Below are 26,671 nucleotides of genomic sequence, written 5' to 3' on the forward strand. Positions count from 1 at the left end.
TGAAATGAATTGGGGACACACGACGCATGTTCAGATCTTCAGTTAAAATTGACTGAACTGAATAGAAACTTAAATTAAGTTCATCAGCAATCTCCCTAATTGTAAGAGCCCACTAAATTGTGAGCTTTCACAACTTTTTCATTTGTTTTTGAGGTGGAAAGGCAGCCGGACCATGGTTCATCTTCAAATGATTCGTGTCCATTTTTAAATCTGTTGAACCAGACAAAAACATTTGACTGGTTCATTAAATTATCTCCAAAAGCTGTTTTTAATAGTTTGTAGGTCTCAGAAGCTGACTTACCAGTTTTATAACAAAATTTCCCACAAAGTCGTTGCTCCGTTTTTATGCCCATTTTCCACGCGGACAGTATCTGGCAACAAGCCCTAACAGATCCACCTTCAGCCAGCTGCCACAATGAACTGAAGAAAGAAAATACAGTTTCCTGTCAGAGGGCATTCAAGGATAAGGCAATGACTCACTCCCCACCCCCCTCCGTGTAACTGCCCGCCAAACCAGTAAGCAGTAGCGGATCCATTCTTAAAACTTTCCAATCACACCTCGTATGTTGTGTACAAACTTCATCTGCTTTTGCATATTATACTTTATTATTATTAATAATAATAGTAATAAGAAGGAAAACAAGATATATTTATTTTTACAAATAAGAACTATAACATGTATAAGATTATCTCATGTAGTGAAACTATCTCTCAGCAAAGAATACACTAAATATAGATGAACAGCACACATTTTCTTTAGATATATAATAGTCACCATTACTATAACTAATGGAGGTGAACATATATGGTCCCCATTTGAATAAAAACAAGATATCTGGCAGTGAAAGTAATCACAAAAACTGCTAAAACAGTGCAATCACCTAAAAAATTAGTTGTTTAGAAAGTGAAAGTAATGTACATTTCATGGAAGAAATTTTGAAAGCATATCTTGTTTACAAAGAATAAAATGTATAAAAATCTATTGTCATCCCCTTTCTTAGGTATTTGAACTAATGGTGGGTGTCAAGGAAGGTCATTAGGTTTGTAAATAAATATCATTCTATAAATATTTTATAACTCATAAATAAACTCACAAAGAAAGATATTTGTTTGTGATCAATGAATGCTTACAAAATAGAAGAACTATGCATAAGTCATTCTAAGGTATTTCTACTATGTCTTTTGACTTTTTTAGAAATAAAAAATCATAGCATAGTTAGTTACAATAATATGGAAACTTTGAAACTATGATATTAAACATAGTGCTATGGGAAAGCTCATAGCTAGTATTATAACAATGGGAGAGATCACATAGTTACACAGGTTCATATTATCTGAAGAATTGGGGATTTTTGTTTATCAGTCAGTGGTGAATTTTTTATGACTATTGATTCCTCTAACTGCTGCCTTAATGCTGTGTCAAGTTGTTTCCCACGATGATGAACCTCACACCATGGCTGGCCTGATGAAACCTTATCTCCTTCAGTGCACAAAAGGCGAACTCCAACAGCAAAGTCCACTGCCTGGTCTGCTTTCTGACGTCCTGCACCCAGGCTCCAAGAGACTCTGCCCACTGCCATTGCACTGATGGCTATAATGTATCCATCACATTTGGTTCTTAAGATTTCCACCTGGAGGAGAAACAACCATCTTTGTTACATGAGAGACAAATGTTCTAATAAATGAGACAACTCTAGCTACTATTACATTCTTCCTAGAAGAATATTTATTTCTAACATTCTTGATCAATTGCAGTTAACTACAAAATAAAATATTACAACCAAGACATTTTTGAGACTGCTAAATTGCATTCTCACTGGACTTTTACAGGCTTGATGCTAGATCATACTGGTAGTCAAGTGTTTTCTGAGACAGTAGTCTGTCCACGTATTTTAATTATGCAGGCCATCGGTATATCACATAACCTTTTCAATGTGGGATCTGTGTGTTCAGCTATAATTTTCATAAACTGGGGTATCAGTTCATCAATTTATATTTTCAAGAAGTGAGATTTTGTACATTTATATATATTTTTGCACTTCTGACACATCAAAGTCGGTTTTGGGATAACCTATATATTTTAGTCATAAAGTTTTTATTTCAATTTGTAACACCAAATATGTAATGGAAATTATTTAATTGAAGTTAAATATGCATTTGTAGATTGTTTCTGAAGAAAGATTTTTAATTATATATAACTAACATCTAGCTTTGGATTTGCAAGGGTAGCACTAACGACCTGCAGATAAACAGCTTGTCTGGTGTAGCAGTAGTAAATCGTGTGCACAACTATTCCTCATGCATCAGTGTATCTATTAGTGAAAATCATATCAAAATCCCTAGAGTAGTTCCTGAAACTGGCCTTTGCATACTGACAGAAAAATGCAGTGGGGGATTTTAATTAATAATGTGCTCTTCAGCCATGTTTGGTGAAGGCACTTCTTTGTAAAGTTCCGTTAGCAAGGGGGATTTCATAGTGATGAGTTGGATGTGATATTTCTTAGTTAGTAGTTTGAACAAATGTAAAGACGTGAACAAAATACACTTTTTGAGAAAATAATTAATTAATTTTGAAATATTCAAGTGACTTAAGCACCTTGAATTTAATTCAGAACTTGTGTACCTGACAAATATGGATGACAATTAGCTTGGGCAATGAATGTGGGATTGCAATGAGGAAAACAGAAAAATTAAAATTAATTGTAATGCTCATTCTCAATAATTTTGTAAAAAGTGCTAAACATTTGGCAGAATTTGAACTAAACATACAAAGAATTTTAATTTTCTCATTTAGTTAAGAGAAAGTAAGTTACAATCTCCACTCCTTGACAACTGAGTGAGAGCCATGAGAAACATAGCAGCATTATCTAGGGACAGCTCAAACTAATAGTATATTTCTTATGGTACAGCTGAATAGAGACAAAGACGTAAGAAAGACTGCACCTGACGTTTATGGATTCAGGGGAAAATCATCATTGTCTGGAAACAATTGAAAGCTGTACTGGTTATGGTTCACAGACTTCAGGCTACTGCCATGAGTTCTAGCGGCACAGAGAGACACATGCAACATTTCCTAGGAAATAGCTGCTGTAGACAGCATCATAAAGGTGGAGGTTTAGCAGTATTTGTTAGAGAGCAGCTCAAAATAAATAAATTAGACCATCTAGATCTGTATATTAAAGAAGGTTTGTCTGCAGTTACAGGCGTTGAACTCCATATCAAAGGTTGAGTAAAGGGCACGGTGAAACAGAAAATTATTGGGATTTATTGTCCACCAAAATCAGAGGTAGGGTGTTTCATAGATATTTTTAGTAGATTAGTGGGACACTGTGACCCAAACAAGGTAACAATACTTGGTGACTTGAATATAGAGGCAACATCTTGCACTAACCATAACAGCAGGCTAATAGATGCCCTTAACTCCTATAATCTTATGAATGCAGTAAATTCAGATACAAGAGTAACTCAAGTCTACTTCTAGCAGAATAGACTACATAATACTAAGTAAAGAGGTAAAAGATAGTATTAGATGCTGAAATGCGGACTTCCACTACTCAGAGCACAAATGTCAATTTGTAGACTATGAACACAGAAGCATCCAAAAAGGACTCAGGTCATAGAACATATAAGAATGCTTAAAGAGAAAAACATTAATGCTTTTAAAAGTAAACTAGCATTTGAGGAATGGCAACTAGTTCTCCAGCAAAAAGTGTCCGAATACAAATGGGCCAAATTTCATGATATTATTTTACAATATCTTAATTTTTGCTGCCCAGTGAAAGAAATTGGGAAAATAGTAACTCTCAACCAAAATGTAAAAAACACCAAACTGACTCTTCCAGCTTACATGATTAAACTCAGGGCAAAATATAAAGGACCTAAGCATGCTACATAAATCAACTAAGTTGCAAATATTTAAAGATAAGTACAATCAAGCTAAAAAACAATTTCAGGAACAGCTCTCAAATTTAAGAAAACAGATCCTAGATAAGGAAATAGCCCAGTGAATCAATATTGAGAAGACTTCATGGAATATATAATAAATAGATATCACAAAGTCACCCCTAAGTTAGATGCCCAAATTAACAGAATCCAACAATAAGGAAACCATATTAATGATCCAGATAAAATCTGAAATATATTTAATGAATCTTCAGGTGTGAATCCATTTAATAACACAGGTCTGACTTGGATGGTAAAACCTTACCCTAGGCTGAAAACTGCTTTTGAATTTAAGGAAGTGAGCGTGGAGGAAATAGGAAAAATAATAGATAACCTAAAGAATAAGACCTCATCTGGCTGGGATGGACTGAGCAGTATTATAATTAAAAAATGCAATAAGGAATTAGTTGGAATAATTACCCATATGATCAATGGTAGTATCAGGCAGCACACATTTCCAAATTTATTGAAGAAAAGTACAGTAAAGCCTGTGCATAAAAAAGGATCAAAAGAAGAGCTATCAAACTTCAGGACCATATCATTAATACCAATTTTCAGTAAAATATTTGAAACCATTTTGTTGACACAACTTATTGATTATTTCTCAAAGAATAATTTACTAGCAGAAACACAGCACGGTTTCAGAAAGCATCACAGTATCATTATGACAATTGCTGAATTTCTCCACAAGGTGTATGATGCCCTGGATGAGGGAATGCAGACAGCAGGGATATTTCTAGACCTTACTAAAGCATTTGACTCAGTGAACCATGAGCTACTACTGAGCAAACTGGAAACTTACAATGTAAATGCCACATCCATACAACTACTGATCACTTATCTATCCAATCGTAGGCAGTGTACAAAGCTGAGTTATGAAATTAATGGTCAGGTCAAACATTTCCAATCCAGCTATGAAACAGTGAAACAAGGTGTGCCTCAGGGCTCCATATTAGGCCCTTTCCTTTTCCTCCTCTACATTAATCATTTAGAGGCTCCTTTGTACACCAAGTTAGTAAGTTATGCAGATGATACCTCACTTTTTTCCTTTTGCAAACAAACTAATGACTTGACATTGGTTGTAACTGATGGCTTAGGTCAAATAACTACTTACTTCCATGATCAAGGTCTAAAAGTCAATATTAGCAAATCTCAGCTATTACCATTTAAACTTGGTAATTCATACCAACCCTGTATTGATAATATAAGTGGCTGTTCAAACAAATTTCGGGCTTGCAGCCGGTCGTCGTTCAATACATCGCACAATATTTCAACTGGGCACCTGCCAGTCATCTTCAGGTAAGCCGTCGCAGACTGGCGAAAGCGTCCTCCGTTCTGCAATATATAGCGTACTGTAAGTACTCTGCGCATGCGTCGAAAACTTGATAGTTGAACCACACTGCCTGCCGGCATCGAAGATTGGGGAACTTGTGGGATCAGTTAAGGACAATCTGTTACTACGAAAGGCTGGAATTTACAAGATATCGTGCCAATGTGGTATGGCTTACATAGGTCAAACCACACGCACCGTGAAAGAACGCTGCACTGAACATCAATGTTACACCCACCTTTTGCAGCCAAGCAAGTCCGCTATTGCTGAACATTGTATTTCTACCGGACATTCAATGGAGTATGAGAAAACAATGATTTTGTCCACAGCAACGTCTTTCTGGGACTCCATTATTAAAGAATCCATAGAAATACGACTGGCAGAAAATCTGCTAAACCGTGACAGCGGCTACCAGCTGGACAGTGCATGCAATCCCATCATCTCCACAATTTGCTCAAATCGAAGACGACAGAGCGCGTCGACGGCCGTGGCAAACAGCAATGCAGAGGGCGACTGAGATCCACTATTCCACCAGTGAGGACACTGCCGGAGGGCAGTGTGGTTCAACTATCAAGTTTTCGACGCATGCGCAGAATACTTACAGTAAGCTATATATTGCGGAACGGAGGACATTTTCGCCAGTCTGCGACGGCTCACCTGAAGATGACTGGCAGGTGCCCAGTTGAAATATCGTGCGAAGTATTGAACGACGACCGGCTGCAAGCCCGAAATTTGTTTGAACAGTCAGTTCGCCGGGAAAATTTTAAAATTCACAATATAAATGGCATCAAAAAAGTAGACACTGACAAATGTAAATTTTTGGCCATATGTCTTAGATGGGTAGACCATATCCATTTTGTATGCAATAAAATCAGCGGTTCACTGCACTTAATTAGCAAACTATCAAAATTAGTCTCTGAACAAGCATTAAAAACTACTTATTATGGGACAATATTTGCATATTATTGAATAGAGGTATGGGGATGTGCTGCTGATAGTCATATGAACAGAATCCTAACAATGCCGGCACGGTAGCTCAGCGTGTTCGATCAGAGGCTTAGCTACCCTCTGCAATAAAAAAACCGAGTTAATCGATCAAGAACAAACTTAAAACGGATGTCTTACGGCGTCCACCCCAAGCAGATGGGAAAAAAAAAAAAAAAAAAAAAAAAAAAAAAAAAAAAAAAAAAAAAAACGCTGCAGGAAAGAGCAATCAGGACCATGCATCGACTAGGATACAGAGATTCATGTAGGGAAACCTTTGTACAACATAAATATAGTATCTAACAGTATATTCCCTGTATCTGTACAAATTAAGCAAGTCTTTGTGGACCGTAAAAATAATGAAAATAAGTGTTCTGATGTGCATACCCATAACACAAGACAAAAACAGTGCTTCTTCAGAAAGAGAACTAAACTAAAGACAACAGATCATGTTGTTGTTGTGGTCTCCAGTCCTGAGACTGGTTTGATGCAGCTCTCCATGCTACTCTATCCTGTGCAAGCTTCTTCATCTCCCAGTACCTACTGCAACCTACATCCTTCTGAATCTGTTTAGTGTATTCATCTCTTGGTCTCCCTCTACGATTTTTACCCTCTACGCTTCCCTCCAATACTAAATTGGTGATCCCTTGATGCCTCAGAACATGTCCTAAAAACCGATCCCTTCTTCTGGTCAAGTTGTGCCACAAACTTCTCTTCTCACCAATCCTATTCAATACTTCCTCATTAGTTATGTGATCTACCCATCTAATCTTCAGCATTCTTCTGTAGCACCACATTTCAAAAGCTTCTATTCTCTTCTTGTCCAAACTATTTAGCGTCCATGTTTCACTTCCATACATGGCTGCACTCGGTACAAATACTTTCAGAAATGACTTCTTGACACTTAAATCTATACTCGATGTAAACAAATTTCTTTTCTTCAGAAACGCTTTCCTTGCCACTGCCAGTCTACATTTTATATCCTCTCTACTTCGACCATCATCAGTTATTTTGCTCCCCAAATAGCAAAACTCCTTTACTACTTTAAGTGTCTCATTTCCTAATCTAATTCCCTCAGCATCACCCGACTTAATTCGACTACATTCCGTTATCCTAGTTTTGCTTTTGTTGGTGTTCATCTTATATCCTCCTTTCAAGACACTGTCCATTCCATTCAACTGCTCTTCCAAGTCCTTTGCTGTCTCTGACAGAATTACAATGTCATCGGCGAACCTCAAAGTTTTTATTTCTTCTCCATGGATTTTAATACCTACTCTGAACTTTTCTTTTGTTTCCTTTACTGCTTGCTCAATACACAGATTGAATAACATCGGGGAGAGGCTACAACCCTGTCTTTCTCCCTTCCCAACCACTGCTTCCCTTTCATGTCCCTCGACTCTTATAACTGCCATCTGGTTTTTGTACAAATTGTAAATAGCCTTTCGCTCCCTGTATTTTACCCCTGCCACCTTTAGAATATGAAAGAGAGTATTCCAGTCAACATTGTCAAAAGCTTTCTCGAGGTCTACAAATGCGAGAAATGTAGGTTTGCCTTTCCTTAATCTTTCTTCTAAGATAAGTCGTAAGGTCAGTATTGCCTCACGTATTCCAACATTTCTATGGAATCGAAACTGATCTTCCCCGAGGTCGGCTTCTACCAGTTTTTCCATTCATCTGTAAAGAATTCGTGTTAGTATTTTGCAGCTGTGGCTTATTAAACTGATTGTTCGGTAATTTTCACATCTGTCAACACCTGCTTTCTTTGGGATTGGAATTATTATATTCTTCTTGAAGTCTGCGGGTATTTCGCCTGTTTCATACATCTTGCTGACCAGATGGTAGAGTTTTGTCAGGACAGGCTCTCCCAAGGCCGTCAGTAGTTCCAATGGATTGTTGTCTACTCCGGGGGCCTTGTTTTGACTCAGGTCTTTCAGTGCTCTGTCAAACTCTTCACGTAGTAACATATCTCCTCATCTACATCCTCTTCCATTTCCATAATATTGTCCTCAAGTACAGCACCCTTGTATGGACCCTCTATATACTCCTTCCACCTTTCTGCTTTCCCTTCTTTGCTTAGAACTGGGTTTCCATCTGAGCTCTTGATGTTCATGCAAGTGGTTCTCTTATCTCCAAAGGTCTCTTTAATTTTCCTGTAGGCAGTATCTATCTTACCCCTAGTGAGATAAGCCTCTACATCCTTACATTTGTCCTCTAGCCATCCCTGCTTAGCCATTTTGCACTTCCTGTCGATCTCATTTTTGAGACGTTTGTATTCCTTTTTGCCTGCTTCATTTACTGCATTTTTATATTTTCTCCTTTCATCAATTAAATTCAATATTTCTTCTGTTACCCAAGGATTTCTACTAGCCCTCGTCTTTTTACCTACTTGCTCCTCTGCTGCCTTCGCTACTGCTTCAAAGCTGCCCATTCTTCTTCTACTGTATTTCTATCCCCCATTCCTGTCAATTGTTCCCTTATGCTCTCCCTGAAACTCTGTGCAACCTCTGGTTCTTTCAGTTTATCCAGGTCCCATCTCCTTAAATCCCCACCTTCTTGCAGTTTTTTCAGTTTTAATCTACAGGTCATTACCAATAGATTGTGGTCAGAGTCCACATCTGCCCCTAGAAATGTCTTACATTTTTAAAACCTGGTTCCTAAATCTATGTCTTACCATTATATAATCTATCTGATACCTTTTAGTATCTCCAGGGTTCTTCCATGTATACAACCTTCTTTCATGATTCTTAAACCAAGTGTTAACTATGATTAAGTTGTGCTCTGTGCAGAATTCTACCAGGCGGCTTCCTCTTTCATTTCTTAGCCCCTATCCATATTCACCTACTACGTTTCCTTCTCTCCTTTTTCCTACTACCGAATTCCAGCAACCCATGACTATTAAATTTTCATCACCCTTCACTATCTGAATAATTTCTTTTATTTCATCATACATTTCTTCAATTTCTTCGTCATCTGCAGAGCTAGTTGTCTTATAAACTTGTACTACTGTAGTAGGTGTGGGCTTCGTATCTATCTTGGCCACAATAATGCGTTCACTATGCTGTTTGTAGTAGCTTACACGCATTCCTATTTTCCTATTCATTATTAAACCTACTCCTGCATGACCCCTATTTGATTTTGTGTTTATAACCCTGTAGTCACCTGACCAGAAGTCTTGTTCCTCCTGCCACCGAACTTCACTAATTCCCACTATACCTAACTTTAACCTATACATTTCCCTTTTTAAATTTTCTAACCTACCTGCCCGATTAAGGGATCTGACATTCCACGCTCCGATCCGTAGAACGTCAGTTTTCTTTCTCCTGATAACGACATCCTCTTGAGTAGTCCCCGCCCGGAAATCCGAATGGGGGACTATTTTACCTCCGGAATATTTTACCCAAGAGGACGCCATCAACATTTAATCATACAGTAAAGCTGCATGCCCTTGGGAAAAATTACGGCCGTAGTTTCCCCTTGCTTTCAACCGTTCACAGTACCAGCACAGCAAGGCTGTTTTGGTTATTGTTACAAGGCCAGATCAGTCAATCATCCAGACTGTTGCCCTTGCAACTACTGAAAAGGCTGCTGCCCCTCTTCAGGAACCACACGTTTGTCTGGCCTCTCAACAGATACCCCTCCGTTGTGGTTGCACCTACGGTACGGCTGTCTGTATTGCTGTGGCACGCAAGCCTCCCCACCAACGGCAAGGTCCATAGTTCATGGGGGGGGGGGGGGGGGGGGGGGGGCAACAGATCATAGTCCTTGGATTAACGGCCAGATATGGTTTAACAAACTGCCAAGTGCTATAAGATGCCACAGAGGTAAAGTATTCAAAAGAGAATTAAAATCATTCTTAACTCTCAAATGTTTGTACTCACTGAATGGATACTGATGTTAAAATGTAGCTATTCTTAAATGTAGGCCTAACTCTTCTATCTATACAATGTACTATTCTGAGGTGATTGTAATATATATTATTTTTGTAACAACATGCTGTAAATGCAAGTACCTATACTATGTAACAACTGTATGTTGCATTATGAAGTTCTGTACCATGTATCGCCAAGTGCATCACCCGTAAATGGCTTCTTGTACACGTGAATTGCAAATTTCTACTGTCTGTACAAAAATTGTATAAAAATGCTATGACGTTTGCAAAAGTCACCAGTTGGTGACTATATGCAAAAAAGATAATAAATAAATAAATAAAAATAAATGCTGTGGCACTGCCAGTGCCTCTAGGATTACCTGGAACACCCCCCTCCCCCACCCCCATACTGCTGCACCTTCTGACACATGACATGACAAATTCACACTCACTTGTGGATGAATAGTGAGCAGTGGCAGGGTCACAAACCTCTGTGCAGAAGGCAAAAGTGGGTACTTTCCACACAAAAGTCCTGTTACACCTTAAAAATAATTTTGATGTCTTACCCACTGCTAAAAGTATATCTGAACCAGCATGGAATGCCTCACAACTTGGGACTGGTGCCAGTCACTCTGAAAAGTCCAGGCAAATGCAGAGGGAGTGTTTTCTGGTCACTAGGAGCTCCAACAGTGGGTCGGTTTGTGGAGTGTGGGGTGGTCTTGCTTAAGATGTGGAGGAGGCTCTGCTGGTGGCAACTATTCAGTGCACTGGATGTAACTGGCTGCAAATCATGCCTCATTTCAGCACAAATAACACCTGCTACCTTGGTTCTGAAACCACCCTAGGTTCCAACAGGTGGCTGTTAGAATTGATAAAGATACTAGATCTACACAAAAGGCAGAAGTTTAGTTAGTGGTTGGAGTATCATTTCTAAAACAGATCAGAGTCCTCTGGTTTGGAGCCAAGTGGAGGGCTTAAACCAGAGACTGACACAGTTCTGTAATGATACTGGATGTGGATTTCCCAAATTTCACTGTAGAAAAAAAGGCATGCTCTATGTATAGAAAGCAGCTTCTAGGGTTAAGATTTCAGTCAATAAACAGATCAAAGTCATCTATCCAGTCACCCAGTGACCTTACCGCACAAAACAGAGAATGACACAGTGAAGACTAAAAATATGTAATGCTGTTTTCCAAAATGGTTTAATTGGTTCACTGGCTTCTGTAATAACCACCCACAGGGGAAGTAAACTGGGCCACTATGACAAGCATAGCACATGCCACCATTCAAACAGCATGCTCACAACTACCTGAGGCGGCCAGTGCAGGCCCTGAACAATGTCACCAGATCTGCCATGAATGCATAGTTCCACAGCAGTGACACCTAACAAGGACAGTGTCTTCATAAAGGTATGCATGGGCCTCCGAGCCATCAGTTGTTAAATGTATTCGAGGTGGGTAAATTACTTTCATCATATTCTTAATAATGTCATTCAGTGACCAACAAATCAATAAACTGTATCTCTGTTATGCCTACACATTTCCTTGTGCTCCTAGTTAGAACACAAGTGGCAACACATGAAAGTCAAATTTTTTAAGTGTTTTGGATTCTGTGGTGTTTCAGCCATTTGGCTCTTCCATAGAGTCTTTATTCTATCATGGCTTTTTCCCCAATAATAGCAGGTACATATGAGTGTGTTGGAGTGCTTCTTGGGTAAACTGACTTAGATTCAGCTGCCATTTGTTCACCTGACACAATTCTCCTCCTGGTACAAGCAAGTGGCCCCAAAAAGAGAGCCTCTTTGCATAAATGTTAAAAAAAAGGTCACAGCAGTGGTATGTTGATCTTCACTCCATGCTGTGGCTATGGGTATATGGATGCATCTCAGTTTGGAGAGGGGTAGGCAGGGAAGAGGGCAGAGGGACACATGGCCCATTGCCATTCAGATGGTTCCAAACAGCCATTTGCCTTTGCCTTGAAAACACTCAACTTGGCCCAGAACATTATTCTCTGGTGGGGAAAGAAGCTCTTGCTATTGCCTCTGCCTTTAAGAAATTGACGTGTTCTTGTACAGAGCAGAATTCCTTTAATAACCAACCAGAAGCATTCCCTCTTTAGCCCGTCAGCAACCTTAACAGAGAAAGCCACTCATCATCTTCAGCATTTGGCTCTGTTCTTGTCGTGGTACAATTACAAGATCCATTTTAATCCTATATCATAACATATGAATGTGAGTTCTCTGTCCTGGCTCCTCATAGGCCCTGACCCGTCATTCGATCCAGGGTAACTACTTTGTTTTCAAATGGATATGGAAGCAAGACACATGGTTAATGGCTTCCCCATCACAAGTTTCCATATTGCCTCTGCTATGGTGGCAGATCTGGCGATCTGGCAGGTAGTGCACATAATACAACATGGGTGGTCTAACCATCTGCTGGGTTGGACATCAGACCCGCTTCAGAATTTTTATGTATTGCTCTATCACCTCTCCCTCTTGGACAGTGTTAGTCTCGAGTCACAGTAGGTTTTATGCCCTGCATTGTTTTTCCAGCAGCTCTGCAGAGGGAGGTCCTCAGCTTGTTCGCAAGGGTCACTGGGGGATCTCTCGCACAAGATTGTTGGTGTGCTACCATGTGTTTTGGCCGGGCATCAACTCGTAGGTGGAAAACATTGTCACAGCCTGCCCCAAGCATTCAGATCATAAAGGGGGTTCCACACACTACTTTTTTTGCCATGGCCAGCCCCTACGCACACTTGAGAAAGAGACCACATTGATTTTGCTGATCCTTTTCTAGACACTTTCTGAGTAATGGAAATTGACGTGTTTTTCATTTTCCTTACTTCATCCACTGTCCATCTGTGACATCAGATGTAACTGTCAGAGCCCCGCCAAAGATATTTTCCATACAAAGCTTGCCTTGCATCCTAGTTTTGGACAATGGTCCTCAGAACATGACACAATCTTTCAGAGACTCTTGTATACACAGTGATGTTCACCACATCACAGCACCTCCCTAGCATCCCCAGTCAGACAGCAAGGCAGTACACCTTGTTTGTTCATTTACAGGGTGTTTCAAAAATGACCGGTATATTTGAAACGGCAATAAAAACTAAACGATCAGCGATAGAAATACACCGTTTGTAGCAATATGCTTGGGACAACAGTGCATTTTCAGGCAGACAAACTTTTGAAATTACAGTAGTTACAATTTTCAACAACAGATGGCGCTGCAAGTGATGTGAAAGATATAGAAGACAACGCAGTCTGTGGGTGCGCCATTCTGTACGTCGTCTTTCTGCTGTAAGCGTGTGCTGTTCACAACATGCAAGTGTGCTGTAGACAACATGGTTTATTCCTTAGAACAGAGGATTTTTCTGGTGTTGGAATTCCACCGCCTAGAACACAGTGTTGTTGCAACAAGACGAAGTTTTCAACGGAGGTTTAATGTAACCAAAGGACCGAAAAGCGATACAATAAAGGATCTGTTTGAAAAATTTCAACGGACTGGGAACGTGACGGATGAACATGCTGGAAAGGTAGGGCAACCGCGTACGGCAACCACAGAGGGCAACGCGCAGCTAGTGCAGCAGGTGATCCAACAGCGGCCTCGGGTTTCCGTTCGCCGTGTTGCAGCTGCGGTCCAAATGACGCCAACGTCCACATACCGTCTCATGCGCCAGAGTTTACACCTCTATCCATACAAAATTCAAACGCGGCAACCCCTCAGCGCTGCTACCATTGCTGCACGAGAAACATTCGCTAACGATATAGTGCACAGGATTGATGACGGCGATATGCATGTGGGCAGCATTTGGTTTACTGACGAAGCTTATTTTTACCTGGACGGCTTCATCAATAAACAGAACTGGCGCATATGGGGAACCGAAAAGCCCCATGTTGCAGTCCCATCGTCCCTGCATCCTCAAAAAGTACTGGTCTGGGCCTCCATTTCTTCCAAAGGAATCATTGGCCCATTTTTCAGATCCGAAACGATTACTGCATCACGCTATCTGGACATTCTTCGTGAATTTGTGGCGGTACAAACTGCCTTAGACGATACTGTGAACACCTCGTGGTTTATGCAAGATGGTGCCTGGCCACATCGCACGGCCGACGTCTTTAATTTCCTGAATGAATATTTCGATGATCGTGTGATTGCTTTGGGCTATCCGAAACATACAGGAGGTGGCGTGGATTGGCCTCCCTATTCGCCAGACATGAACCCCTGTGACTTCTTTCTGTGGGGACACTTGAAAGACCAGGTGTACCGCCAGAATCCAGAAACAATTGAACAGCTGAAGCAGTACATCTCACCTGCATGTGAAGCCATTCCGCCAGACACGTTGTCAAAGGTTTCGGGTAATTTCATTCAGAGACTACGCCATATTATTGCTACGCATGGTGGATATGTGGAAAATATCGTACTATAGAGTTTCCCAGACCGCAGCGCCATCTGTTGTTGAAAATTGTAACTACTGTAATTTCGAAAGTTTGTCTGCCTGAAAATGTACTGTTGTCCCAAGCATATTGCAACAAACGGTGTATTTCTATCGCTGCTCGTTTAGTTTTTATTGCCGTTTCAAATATACTGGTCATTTTTGAAACACCCTGTAAGATGCAGATGCACAAGTATGTAGAAGATTTCCAGCTGAGGAAGCGCTCATATTTTTTTAAGCTCTTACAGAATTGTGACAACTGGGGCTGCCAGTCTCTTGCACAGCTGTCAGCCATGTACTCTTCTCAACTTTCTGCTGCTGAGCAGCCATTCCCCAGAGGCACTGGTTTTGTTTACATTCGTACCTGGTACCCAAGTTTGGGCCAAGGCATTTGGATGGTGCTCTCACTGGATTCTGCCCAACATCCAAAGCCAGTGTGGTCACCGCATCTTCATGGCTCACACCACTTATCAGCTCATGGCATGCCACAAGAACTGAATAATAGAACGGGTACAGGGCCCCTCCTCAGACCATGTGTCCAATGTATAATTATTCATTGGCCCCAGTTGTTCCAAGTATCAAGCAGGCCTGGTCACGCCTGCTTACCCCAGCTATTGGAGCTCTGTCAGTATCAACAGCAGTCACTGATCTGGTTAGTTGTGTGCATGTAACCTGCTTTATGTTTCACGACATTGCTAAATTACAGTTATTTCACATACCATAGTATGTCTACATCCTATTTGGTATGTTAACATGTCTGAAATAACTGAAATGGTCAGGAATAAATTTAAATGTGTACAGCTGGTGGCGAAAAATTCTTAGCTTTAAAAGAGGATGCTATTATGGTACATTTGGTACCTCTTATACATGACTCTTGGTAGTTCACCCAAAACATCCATTCACTGTAGTTTCAAGTGCCAGTCAATTGACAACAGGCAGGGTAATTTACAGTTGCTTATGAACAACAACTAATTCAAGCCATCATTGAGAATAGCATCCACAGTGGGACTGGGTTGTGGTAACGTTTTTTTATGTGTAGTATTCAAACATAATAACTGAAACTGTGGCAAAATATGCTTCTCTATTTGGATCTCCCTGGTAACACTTGACTATTTGACTGAATGAGGATTTTATAAGCTATCTCCATCCCTCCTTTTTGGTTGGAGTACACTTCCTGAGGATTCTTTCATTGACTTTTAGTTATGCGTCTACCTTTCCTACCACTTTAAATCATACCATATGCATACTCTCGAGTATTTGCTGGCTGTGACTGTTTCCATTGATTCTTTTATAATCATGTAATTAAATAGTAATTTGTCCGCTGCTCGTGGTCTCGCGGTAGCATTCTCGCTTCCCGAGCACGGGGTCCCGGGTTCGATTCCTGGCGGGCTCAGGGATTTTTCCTGCCTCGAGATAACTGGGTGTTGTTGTGTCGTCTTCATCATCATTCATCCCCATTACGGTCGGAGGAAGGCAATGGCAAACCACCTCCACTAGGACCTTGCCTAGTACGGCGGTGCGGGTCTCTCGCATCGTTCCCCTACGCTCCATCGCGGAGTATGGGACTTCATCATCATCAAATAGTAATTAGACTTTCCACCTATTTATGCCCAATATGTTGCACTTGTTTACGATGAGAGTTAACTGCCAATATATGAATGAAATGCCAATCCTCTACAGGTCTTCCTGAATTATTTTACAATTTTTTAGCTTTGAGATTTAATTTATTATGGTCTAAAAATATATTGCAATATTACTTCAACAGTGCTATATTTAACTGCAGGATATGGTTCTTGCTATATGATTTAAAGAATGGCAATTTTCTGAAATATAAGCACACTACACTTAATTTTCTAAGCATCTGCAAGTGGTACAAATTAGGAATCCGGTTTCCTAATTTGTTCCAATGGGTGCATAAATTGTACCAGAGTACCACCCTCATGAACTATGTTCCTGAGCTAAAATATATGTACTAGAGTGAGTTTAAGATGATGTTTCAAATTTTAATTCTCACATCACTATTAGCAGGTATTGGAATATAACTTTTTCACTCATTTCACTACAAACGCACATTTTGCTTGAATCCATATTTTTCATTTCATATATCTGATCATTTCATCCATTTCAACTCCCCAGCACAACTTGCTACACCATTCACCTGTTTTACAAATGAGTTTCTTTGGTGGCTTCCCTGCAGAGTTTCAAAAACATTTCCTTTTCACAGCTGGAACTGTAGGTTTAGATCTATTCTCCTCTGTTTCAGTTATCCCTTTCTGCAAGGGTTTCTCATCAACTCACAGTCTCCTTGGCTAGGCATTGGAAGTTTTGTTTATAGTGTTCATCATTTCCCTCAGATACAGCAATATGTCATGGATGGACGTCGACAACACATTTTTTGCTTGCCTTGACTTCTGTATTGAAATTATGGTGAAGTCCATTTCATTCTGTACTAGCAAAGTTTTCTAATGCCCAATATGATTAAATGTAGGAATATGCTCTTCCAATTCATTTTCAACTGTATTGAAAAACACTGTACATGGTAGCAGCCAGTCAAGAAATATTTTAGGGAATTGGTTTAAAAAAATTTATTTCAAAGATCCAGTCAAATATTTATAAGTTTTCTGCCACAGCAACTTCAACTGTGCCTACACAAGTTGCCTGCCTTTCAGAACCGAAAAAATTCTGTCCAGTTAAATCTGCTGGCAAGAGATCCCTTGAGCCCTCTGCTGAAATTGCTTGTGAATTCATGCCATCAGGTTTAGCCAGTAATCTGCATGGGATACAGGCCACATGTGCAGATGCTGGAGCATTCTGCAGTGCAGAACACAGTTGCTTCTCTCTCTTGTGATCCATACCTTGTGCAGAACATACGTCTTTTTGGAAGGCGGAGCCTCTGGCTCCGCATTCCACGACCAGCCACTGACATCAATTAACATGAACCACCTCTCAGTCCACTGCTCATTTCAATTAGTTGTTCAATCTCCTAGGCTGGCCTAAACCTGGTAACTTCTGAACTAGGCCTGCCCCTTGTATACCGTACACTGGAATACATTTGCTAATTTTACCTAATTTTCTGTTCTGTCATTTAAGGGTAGCCCGGGATGCCCACTTATGAGTACTGACCACTCAACCTCCTGTAAATTGTCGTAACAAGCTGAGGAGCCGTGTCAGTAAAGAACTACTATTATATGCATATTTTGCATTCTCCCATTCCCGCCTGAGTTATGTAATACTATTATGGGGCAATTCTGTAGGCTCTAAATTAGTGTTTAAATTGCAAAAGAAAGCCATAAGTTGCATAGAAGGACTTAGCCCATATGAATCATGTCAAGATTATTTTAAGAAACTAAATATAATGACAGTGCCAGGCCTGTAAATTGTCTTCGTGAAAGAGGATCTGAGTAAATTTGACTGAAGGAGGACAGTTCACGACCATAATACAAGAAGTGGCCATACAATTAACATGCCATATGCTAGGCTTGCAAAGACACATAACAGTTACAAATATCCTGTTCCTGACTACTTCAACAAATTACCTGATGTGTCTACACAGTGCCAGTAAATAAATTTAAAACTAGTCTTTCGAGATGGATGAAAAGTGAAGTAATTTACTCTGCTCAAGGATTCCTTGAGTATGTGACCAACGACCCACTTTCCTTATGAGAATGAACAATAAATTAACTCCAAACTACATATATGCCATGCTGTGCAACTATATTATTACTGTTTCATGTCCTTATTGTTAATTATCTGTTTGATTATTTATTTGTCATTCACTGAACTATGTAGTTCATTTATCTTGTAATTGATTTGTTAGAAAACTTTTGGATGTTATTGACATCTGAATAAATATGTATTGTGTCCATCTTGGATTATTATATTCTAGTTAATGACATTTGTCCAAGTTTGCATTATTATTATTGTGTTAACACTGATGACACCAATTGCATGTAAATGTGCTCATAGGTGGAACAAAACATTTGTATTTAATAAGCCAGATGCTGCAACCTTCTTCCCCCTTCCCTGCTCATGTACAACACTTTACTGCAACAAAAAATTTTTATACCCCCATTTTCATTTTTGTTCTTATTTTCAGCAAACCTCTTAGTTATTAGCTTAGGCACATTTTATACACATTCACATGCATTTAATCCAAGATCCTTATTTATATATACTGTTACAACTATGCAAACCACCTCTGTTCCATTTTCCATAATACCTTTCTGTTGTCATAATTAAATACAAAACAATTATTTAATTGCTATCTTAGGATAAAGAACACATTAGAAAATTCATCACATCATTTATAAACAGTATATTGCATTAATAATAATGAATGCATGTTTTAAAGGTCATTATTAAGCCAAGTTTCTGAAACTTCACTGGTGCAATACTAGAAACTTATATCAGTACATCATAGCCAATATCATAATTTTTTTCTTTGTCAGTTTCCTACAAACAAACCATAATAAATACAGATTCACAGCTCACTGTATGCTAAGGTTATTTCATGTAGATTCACCTATAAATAAAATGTTATATTGCTGCTTGCCTTATAACAGTAATTCTCTTTGTCACACGCACAAAATGTTAGGTGAAAACTACAGGAAAAGCAACATTGTCGCCTGATGATCTTTTCCTCAACATATAGAACTGATGGCTTGCAATATGGCTCCAAGGAGCACTTAGTTCATGCTGAACTGACTAAATGTTGGATGGTACTATAAGTTTTAATTTTATAGTAATGATACAAATTAAGAGCTTGTACAATATAAGCAACTCCCCTATCCTACAAATAATACCTTCATTTGTTAACTACCTCAAGCAGCTTCCACATTATCCATATGGTTATTCATACATATAGCTTACAAAGGTATTGCATCACTCCCATGTTACATAGTATGTGTTGATTTGATCAGGAGCCTCTTTCTCTGTACTCTCTAGTGATAGGAAATAATTACTTATAGTAACCTGTTGAGAGAGCAAAGTAAATATGCATTCGCATTTCAGTTCGGTAGATCAGACTGTGCTTTCAATCATGAATGGAACAATATGGCTTGTACACACTTTTCAGTTTGTCAATATGGCTTGAAAAGTCATTTCATAGACCATTATGACATTATGGCAAGAAAGGTTGTCAGCACAGAGTGTTGCCGACTGAACTGGCAATTACCTGCATGACATCATTCAAACACAGAACAACTATCATGAGACCCAAAACACTGAGGATCAACATCAGCGTTAATGCCCAGTGTCAACAACACCAGCTGATGATTAGTATCTACAGACTATGTTTTGCATATAACCTGAGGGGAGCTGAACACAACTGTGTTCGGTGTAGTTGGAGGCAATGGGTTTGACTGCATCATTCCACACTTACTACAACTATCTTTGTTCAAATGCCTCTAGGTGTCCATCACAAAAATTGTGTGCTGCCTTTTATCTAAAATCTTTGACCTCGATTGCCGGTGGTGGACTGGAGAGTGAATATTTGACAATACCAGCCAGTCACACTGGCAAAATATCAGAAAAGTTATGAAAGAAATATTGGCTGAAGATCCTATGATGAAAGCCAGTAGATAGTACCACAAGTGGCCACAAAAGTATCAACAATTTTATAAAAGAAATCCCCCAGCACCACAGTGTAAGAAGAAAATGAGCATAGGACCACCTGGAATCGGACCTGGATCGAAGGCATTGAGTTCTCTTCAATGATGAGTGCAGAATTTGTCTGACACTGATATTCTTCATAGAAGAGAGCAGAGGTTGCCATATACCAACGTCCATCTCAGGCATGCTGTACTGCATATTCAACAGTCATGTTTTAGGCAACATCCTGTAAGGATGTTGGATGCCTCTCATCACTTATAATCTGCTGCATTGTCTTTAAACTGATCATTACCTCCTGAAATAAAATTGGGTAGAAGGCTTGAACTAGAGACTGCAAAGGTTCTGTAACAAAGTGGGCTGAGGCTTTCTAATCTTATGCCACAGGATTCCAGACAGATTAACATTAAGACCAAAAGGAATGGCACCTTCAAATGACTATTAACCCTTGAGCAGGTGTGCTGTTTTTCATAACATGAGCAGGTGTGCAGCGCACTTTGTACGTTTCCTTATGTTATTAAGATAAGTCGAGTATGATTAAAATCACAGTTTAATCTTAGTTTATTTAAACAAGAAGAAAATAAACTTACATGATATGTGCTAAACTACCATTTTATTAAACAATAATAAAATAAATTTTCACTATAACTCTCTGTTCCCAAGGATAGGTGTTAAAGAGATAGTAATGATGCATTCAAAGCATTAAGCACTGCAGCTGCATCAGATCTTGGTGATCTGTTTATGTGATCACTAATTATCTCGTAGACAACTGCCTCAATGTGGGCTTATGTTGCTAGTTCGTAACTGGGGTCACTTTTTCTAACTGATCGTAAATTTTTTCTTGCCTAACTTGCTTTGTATTTTACATCACTGCTGCTTACTTGGAAGTACGACAACACAATTTATCACTGTGTTCAAATCAAATGGCTCTAAGCACTACAGGACTTAACATCTGTGGTCATTAGTGTCCTAGACTTAGAACTATGTAAACCTAAATAACCTAAGGTCATCACACACATCCATACCTGAGGCAGGATTTGAACCTGAGGCCATAGCAGCAGCGCGGTTCTGGACTGAAATGCCTAGAACCGCTCAGCCACAGCGACCAGCTATCACTGTGTTAACTGAAGCAATAGGTATACGTTTGCAGTTGTGAAACAAAAATGGAAATGCACAAAATCATTTTATTTTTGGGTGGCGCACTTTATACACAGGCGCACCTGCTCGAGGGTGGGTGGGGGTAGGGGTGTGGGGTGTATTGTGACTTCTCATGGAAATTTGGTCAGTCTACAGAGCCTACTGTGATGTCACTGGGAAGATATCATGGCAAAATGAACTTTGTTGTTGCCTGTTGCCTCCAAGCAATTGTACTGGCATAACATCTCTAACTCCATAAATGAGGGTCACTGCCCTGTAAGGCAGTGGGAGTTGGTGTGCTCTGTATGCTCATAATGCTTACAAGTGTTATGTGTATGTATTTACTAATAAACAATGTGGAAATCGTATCTCCATGCTATGTCACTATGCCACACTGCCAGTACCCCGTTTCCCACTTAGTAACAGTTTCATGTTTGTGTGGTGCTGTGATTTAGTTGTCATTGGTACTTTTCTGGTGAAAACAGAATTGCCAATAAAGTAAATAAGAGCAGGCATAACAAAGCTGTCACTCATTGTAACAACATGGCTTATAAAACATGGGATATTATGTTTCATTATTTCTGAAAATATTGAATCTATGCTAGATTCAGGCACATTGCTAACAAATAAGTAAGTGATAAACTGAGGAAATAACTAGTAACAATAAAGTCAAGGTGACGGGCATGTCACATCTTACAAAATGAAACGTAAGACAGTTGGATTAGATTTAGCTTAGACTAGATGTACATTTTGGTCAAACACATCCATAGTGAGGAGATCCTCCAAGATGTAGAAAATGTCAGAAAACAAGAATAGACAATAAATCTTTACAAAGAAGAACAAATGTTCTAATGCAACTTCCACAGATATAATGTGAAATCGCCATCATGGATGTGGAATAAGTAAAAAATACATTTTTATTTAAAATGTAATGATAAATTTGTCATGAAACACAGAAATGCTCAATACGATGAGATGCATGTGGTAATTGTTAGGCTATTGTAACCATGCAACATCAAATAGAAAAACGATTTTGTAACACTTAATTGCAATGATCATTTTACTGAACTTAATTTGTACAGAAGTCAGGTTGCATGTAATACTCACACTATTTCATATTATTAGTATCATAAACACATTACTTCATTCTATTACGAAATTCATCAATGGAGTAGAGGAAATTGGTGAACAATAAATCCTTTAGGGTACTTTTATACTGAACATTAATGGTAGTTAAACTTTTAACGGCTGTTAACAAGTTATAGAAGTTGTATGTTCCTGAATAACATAGCCTATGTCTGTTTGGACCAAGTAAGTAACTTTAAAGCTTTGGGAAGGTTATTCTTCTTTCTCACATTGAATCCATGAACTGAGCTATCAGTTTTAAAAAGAAATATATTTTCAATAACAAATTTAGCTAAGGGATTAACATATTTGAAAGCAATAGTTAGTATCACTAATTTCTTAAATAAGCCTCTGCAGGATGTTCTCAAGTTCACACCACAAGAAATTCTCATTACATATTTTTGGACTCAAAAAACTTAAGCTTGGTTTGATGAGTTACGCCAAACAATAATCGCTTATTATGCTATGGAATGAAGAATAGTACACTAGCTTCTTTATGCTTATACTAATCGTATCTGACAAACATCGCACTGCAAGGCACTTCAGCAGTCCTATAATATGCTTCTCCCAGTTGAATTTAAATCAGGCTGTAATCAAAAAGATTTAACATTTGGACTTCTTCTATCTGATTGTCATTGTATTTTAGGCATATACTGGTAGCAAATCTCTTACAAGTTCCAAACTGCATATTGTATGTTTTTTTGCAAAGTTTAGTGACAAAGAACTGGCTAGAAACAAATTATTAATGTCCATGAAAATTGCATTAATCAATCTTTCTAGGATTATACTTGATTTGCTGTTTACTGGAATGTCTGTATAACCTGCAAAGAAAACAGATTTGGCATCTGGTTATGTTGAGGCGGAATGTCATTGGTGCAAACCAGAAAAAGTAGTTATATGATGACTGATAGCTCAAAACATGCCTCTTTCCTATTGATATCCTTTGTTTCCTGTCAGACATATAGCATTTGAACCATTCTGCATCAAATGATAATTAAATCCAGACCCTACGCTGTCGACAGGTGTTGATATACGTCAATGGGGACAGATGAAAATATGTGCCTTGACCAGGACTCGAATTTTGGATCTCCTGCTTACATGAGAGACGCTCTATTCATCCAAGCCACCGAGGGCACAGAGGATAGTGTGACTGCAGGGACTTATCCTTTGCATGCTTCCTGTGAGACCCACATTCCCCACTTAATGTCCACACCCTAGATTTGTAGTGCCCCTGCCCATTACACTCATTACTCGTGCCAGACAATCTTACTGAGTCCCATAAGAGTTCGGGCAATAAGTGTGCATCCGTACAGAAGAAGAAGGTCAATGGCCAGTTAGCCTTAACTATATGAAGATGGTATCTGTTCTTTTGAACATGTCCGAATGAACAGATACTATCTTCATATATTCTGCATAATTTCCTATTACACTATAATATTCTAATTTAGCTGAATGACAAATGGTGAGTATAATGCTCATCAAAACATAACTTTCAACTGTATTTTTGTCCTTTGCTGTCTGTTGTTGGTTTTCTGATTACCTTTTGCAGTACATTTAGTGTGTGTTATATCATGTGTTTGCCGCTACCTTGAATTTTCAATAGTCAATCTATAGGTCTAATTGTTTTTTACATACTGAAGTCAAAGATTGAAGATTGAGGATTTGGGCCTTTATGTAAGCATTTAACTAAAGATGATCAGATACTGGGTGGGACATGATATGGTGTGGATAGGGGCAGGGCCTACAACATTTGTGATGACTAGAGTTAGATACCTTTCCTAAGTGGTGACATCAATATGATCATGGAATAGCTGTTCTGGTCGAGATGGAGGCTGGAAATTGGGCTGATGATTGCTGGCTGGGTGCACACTATGCTGGTGCCATTGGGGTCTGTTAGGAGATGGACCTATGCTGGGCATGGCCTTCACCTCAACACATTTGGGAAAGGGAGGTTGGTGGAGATGATTAGCGATAGTATATGGGTGAGTGGTGGAGCACATATGGTCATAAACCTGTTGTCATGGGTAGGAGAACTAGGTATTTTTGAGGATAAGCCATGGCAACAGGCTATTCTCTCTTAAGAGTATCTCAACCAGCTAAGAGACTTCTGCACCACGCGTGTGGGAAATGGACTGTACCACACTCGAATGCACAAGTACCATGGAAATTTGTTCAGAATTATCATTCATCAAAATGCGCAGTCCATTAAGCTGAACTGTTGTCTTTGAGCAGCATGGCAGTATGCATTACAGAGCACTGTTATAGATGCACTGTAGCATATTGTGCTATCATCACATGAATGTGCAAGTTGTTACTGTAGGTTTACCTTAAAGGGTGGGAGATAGTGTCTCTTTAACAGGGGTGGTCTACATTTTAAAGCTAGAGTAGATCTGACCACAATTAGTGTGATAAACATTTTCAATTGGCAGCAATTGAAGTAACAAAGCTAGATGCCTTTAAAAAGTTACTCATTCTGTGTTTTTCCCACTAACCTAATTGTAATGTGGACACTTGCTTCAATAAATTAACCGAAGTCCTGGGAAGAGTCTCAACCCCCAAATCTAACATAGTAATATGTGTTGAGGGTGAAATCAGTAATATCTTCCCAAATATTTTGAGCACTTTTGGCATGGCGCAAATGGTAAATTCTGCTACGAAGATCTCAAAAAGTTTAGGTTCAGTTATAAACCATGTACATGTGGACCTGGACAGAGAAAATTGTAAAGTATTACTAAGAGATCTTGGTGTGTTGGATCATTACTCTCAGATAATAAAGCTAAACACAGGCTTGGTGAAGCCTGCAAAACTGCAGGCCTACAGAAGGATTTTCTCAGATCAGATCTGCCGGAGATAGTGAGTGTGTGTGAGGTGAGCCTGCTTGTATGAAAGTGCGTGTGTTTTCTTTTCTGAATAGGGCTTTGGCCAAAAGCTAAATGTGTTACAGTCTTTTCACTGTTACTGTCCGCAACTCAGTATGCCATCTTCATGGGCAGTAGCAATCTATCCTTTTTCTTTTGTTGATACTTTTTCTAGGTTATTTGTTATCTGTTATTTATTGAGCATCCATTTTATCATATACAATGATATAGGAGTTGTCATGTTACATTATATGAGTTTGTAATTATACAGCAAATTAATAACATAGGCTTACAGTGGTAAAACATATATAAATATATATCTCGTGCAGTGTATAGTAGAGAATAACAAAACAAACAATAATTAATTATTTATAGTGCATACTATTTTCATATATTTGTTTTTCAGATATATGAGTTATCATTGTCATTGACCACTATAGTAGATAATAACAGAACAAACAACAATTAATTAATTATAGTGTGTACAGGAAAGCTATTTTCATCGTTTGTTCAAATATGAATTATCATTATCACTGACCACTATGAATAACAGAACAAACAATAATTAATTAATTATAGTGTGTACAGGCAGACTATTTTTGTACGTTTGTTCAAATATGAATTATCATTATCATTGACCACTATGTCACTATGTTCTGAAAATCCATGTACTCTGTAACACTGTAAAAACATTCTCTTAATAACATTTTTTAAGTTCATTTTTAAAAATGTAAAACTTTTCTATCTTTTTGATGCTTAAGGGAAGAGCACTAAAAAGGATTTTGGGGTGATATAGTGCACTTTTGTGATATTGGGCTGTTTTGTGTGTTTCTCTGTGGAAATCATTCCTGTGTCTTGTTGGGTAGTCATGGCACTCACTATTTTAAGAAGCAAATGGAGGGTGAGATTTGGAAAAGCAGATACTTTCGTAAATATATAAAGATGGAAGCGACATTATTTGAAATTATTTGAAAATTTCCCTGCAGGGCTCTCTTTGTGCAGCCCCTTTCATTATTCTTAATGCTCATTTTTTAATAATAATTGACCAGTTTGCCAGACTTGAATTACCCCAAAATAAGACACCATACCGCAATAGATTATGCATAAGAGCATAATAAGCACATATTACTGTTTTTTCACTGCAGCAGTTTTTCAGCATTCTGAGTATATAACAGCATTTACTTAGCTTTTTATTGAGCATTTCAATATGTTTATCCCACTTTAGATGCTCATCTAACCAGATACCTAAAAATTTTGTGTTTTAAGTTTGTAAAATCTTCTGTTCACCAAGTTTCAAAACTATATTGGGCTTTACTTTATTCAATATGTGGCTGAAATTCATCCATACTGTTTTTTTCTCATTTACAAATAAACAGTTATCTC

The 26,671-nt window shown here is 38.7% G+C and overlaps 1 protein-coding gene across 1 annotated transcript in view; it reads right to left on the reverse strand.

Moving 5' to 3' along the window:
- Nucleotides 1-685: 685 nt before the first annotated feature.
- The window catches only part of LOC124805100 (thymidine phosphorylase-like), a 176,625-nt gene continuing 150,639 nt past the window's right edge, over nt 686-26,671 (reverse strand). The window contains exon 9 of the mRNA XM_047265543.1: nt 686-1,631. Coding sequence (XP_047121499.1) covers nt 1,326-1,631 — 306 coding nt within the window. The 3' untranslated portion in view covers nt 686-1,325. The remainder of the gene's footprint in view (nt 1,632-26,671) is intronic.

The sequence above is a fragment of the Schistocerca piceifrons genome, chromosome 7 (genome assembly GCF_021461385.2).
Source record: "Schistocerca piceifrons isolate TAMUIC-IGC-003096 chromosome 7, iqSchPice1.1, whole genome shotgun sequence".
NCBI lineage: Eukaryota > Metazoa > Arthropoda > Insecta > Orthoptera > Acrididae > Schistocerca > Schistocerca piceifrons.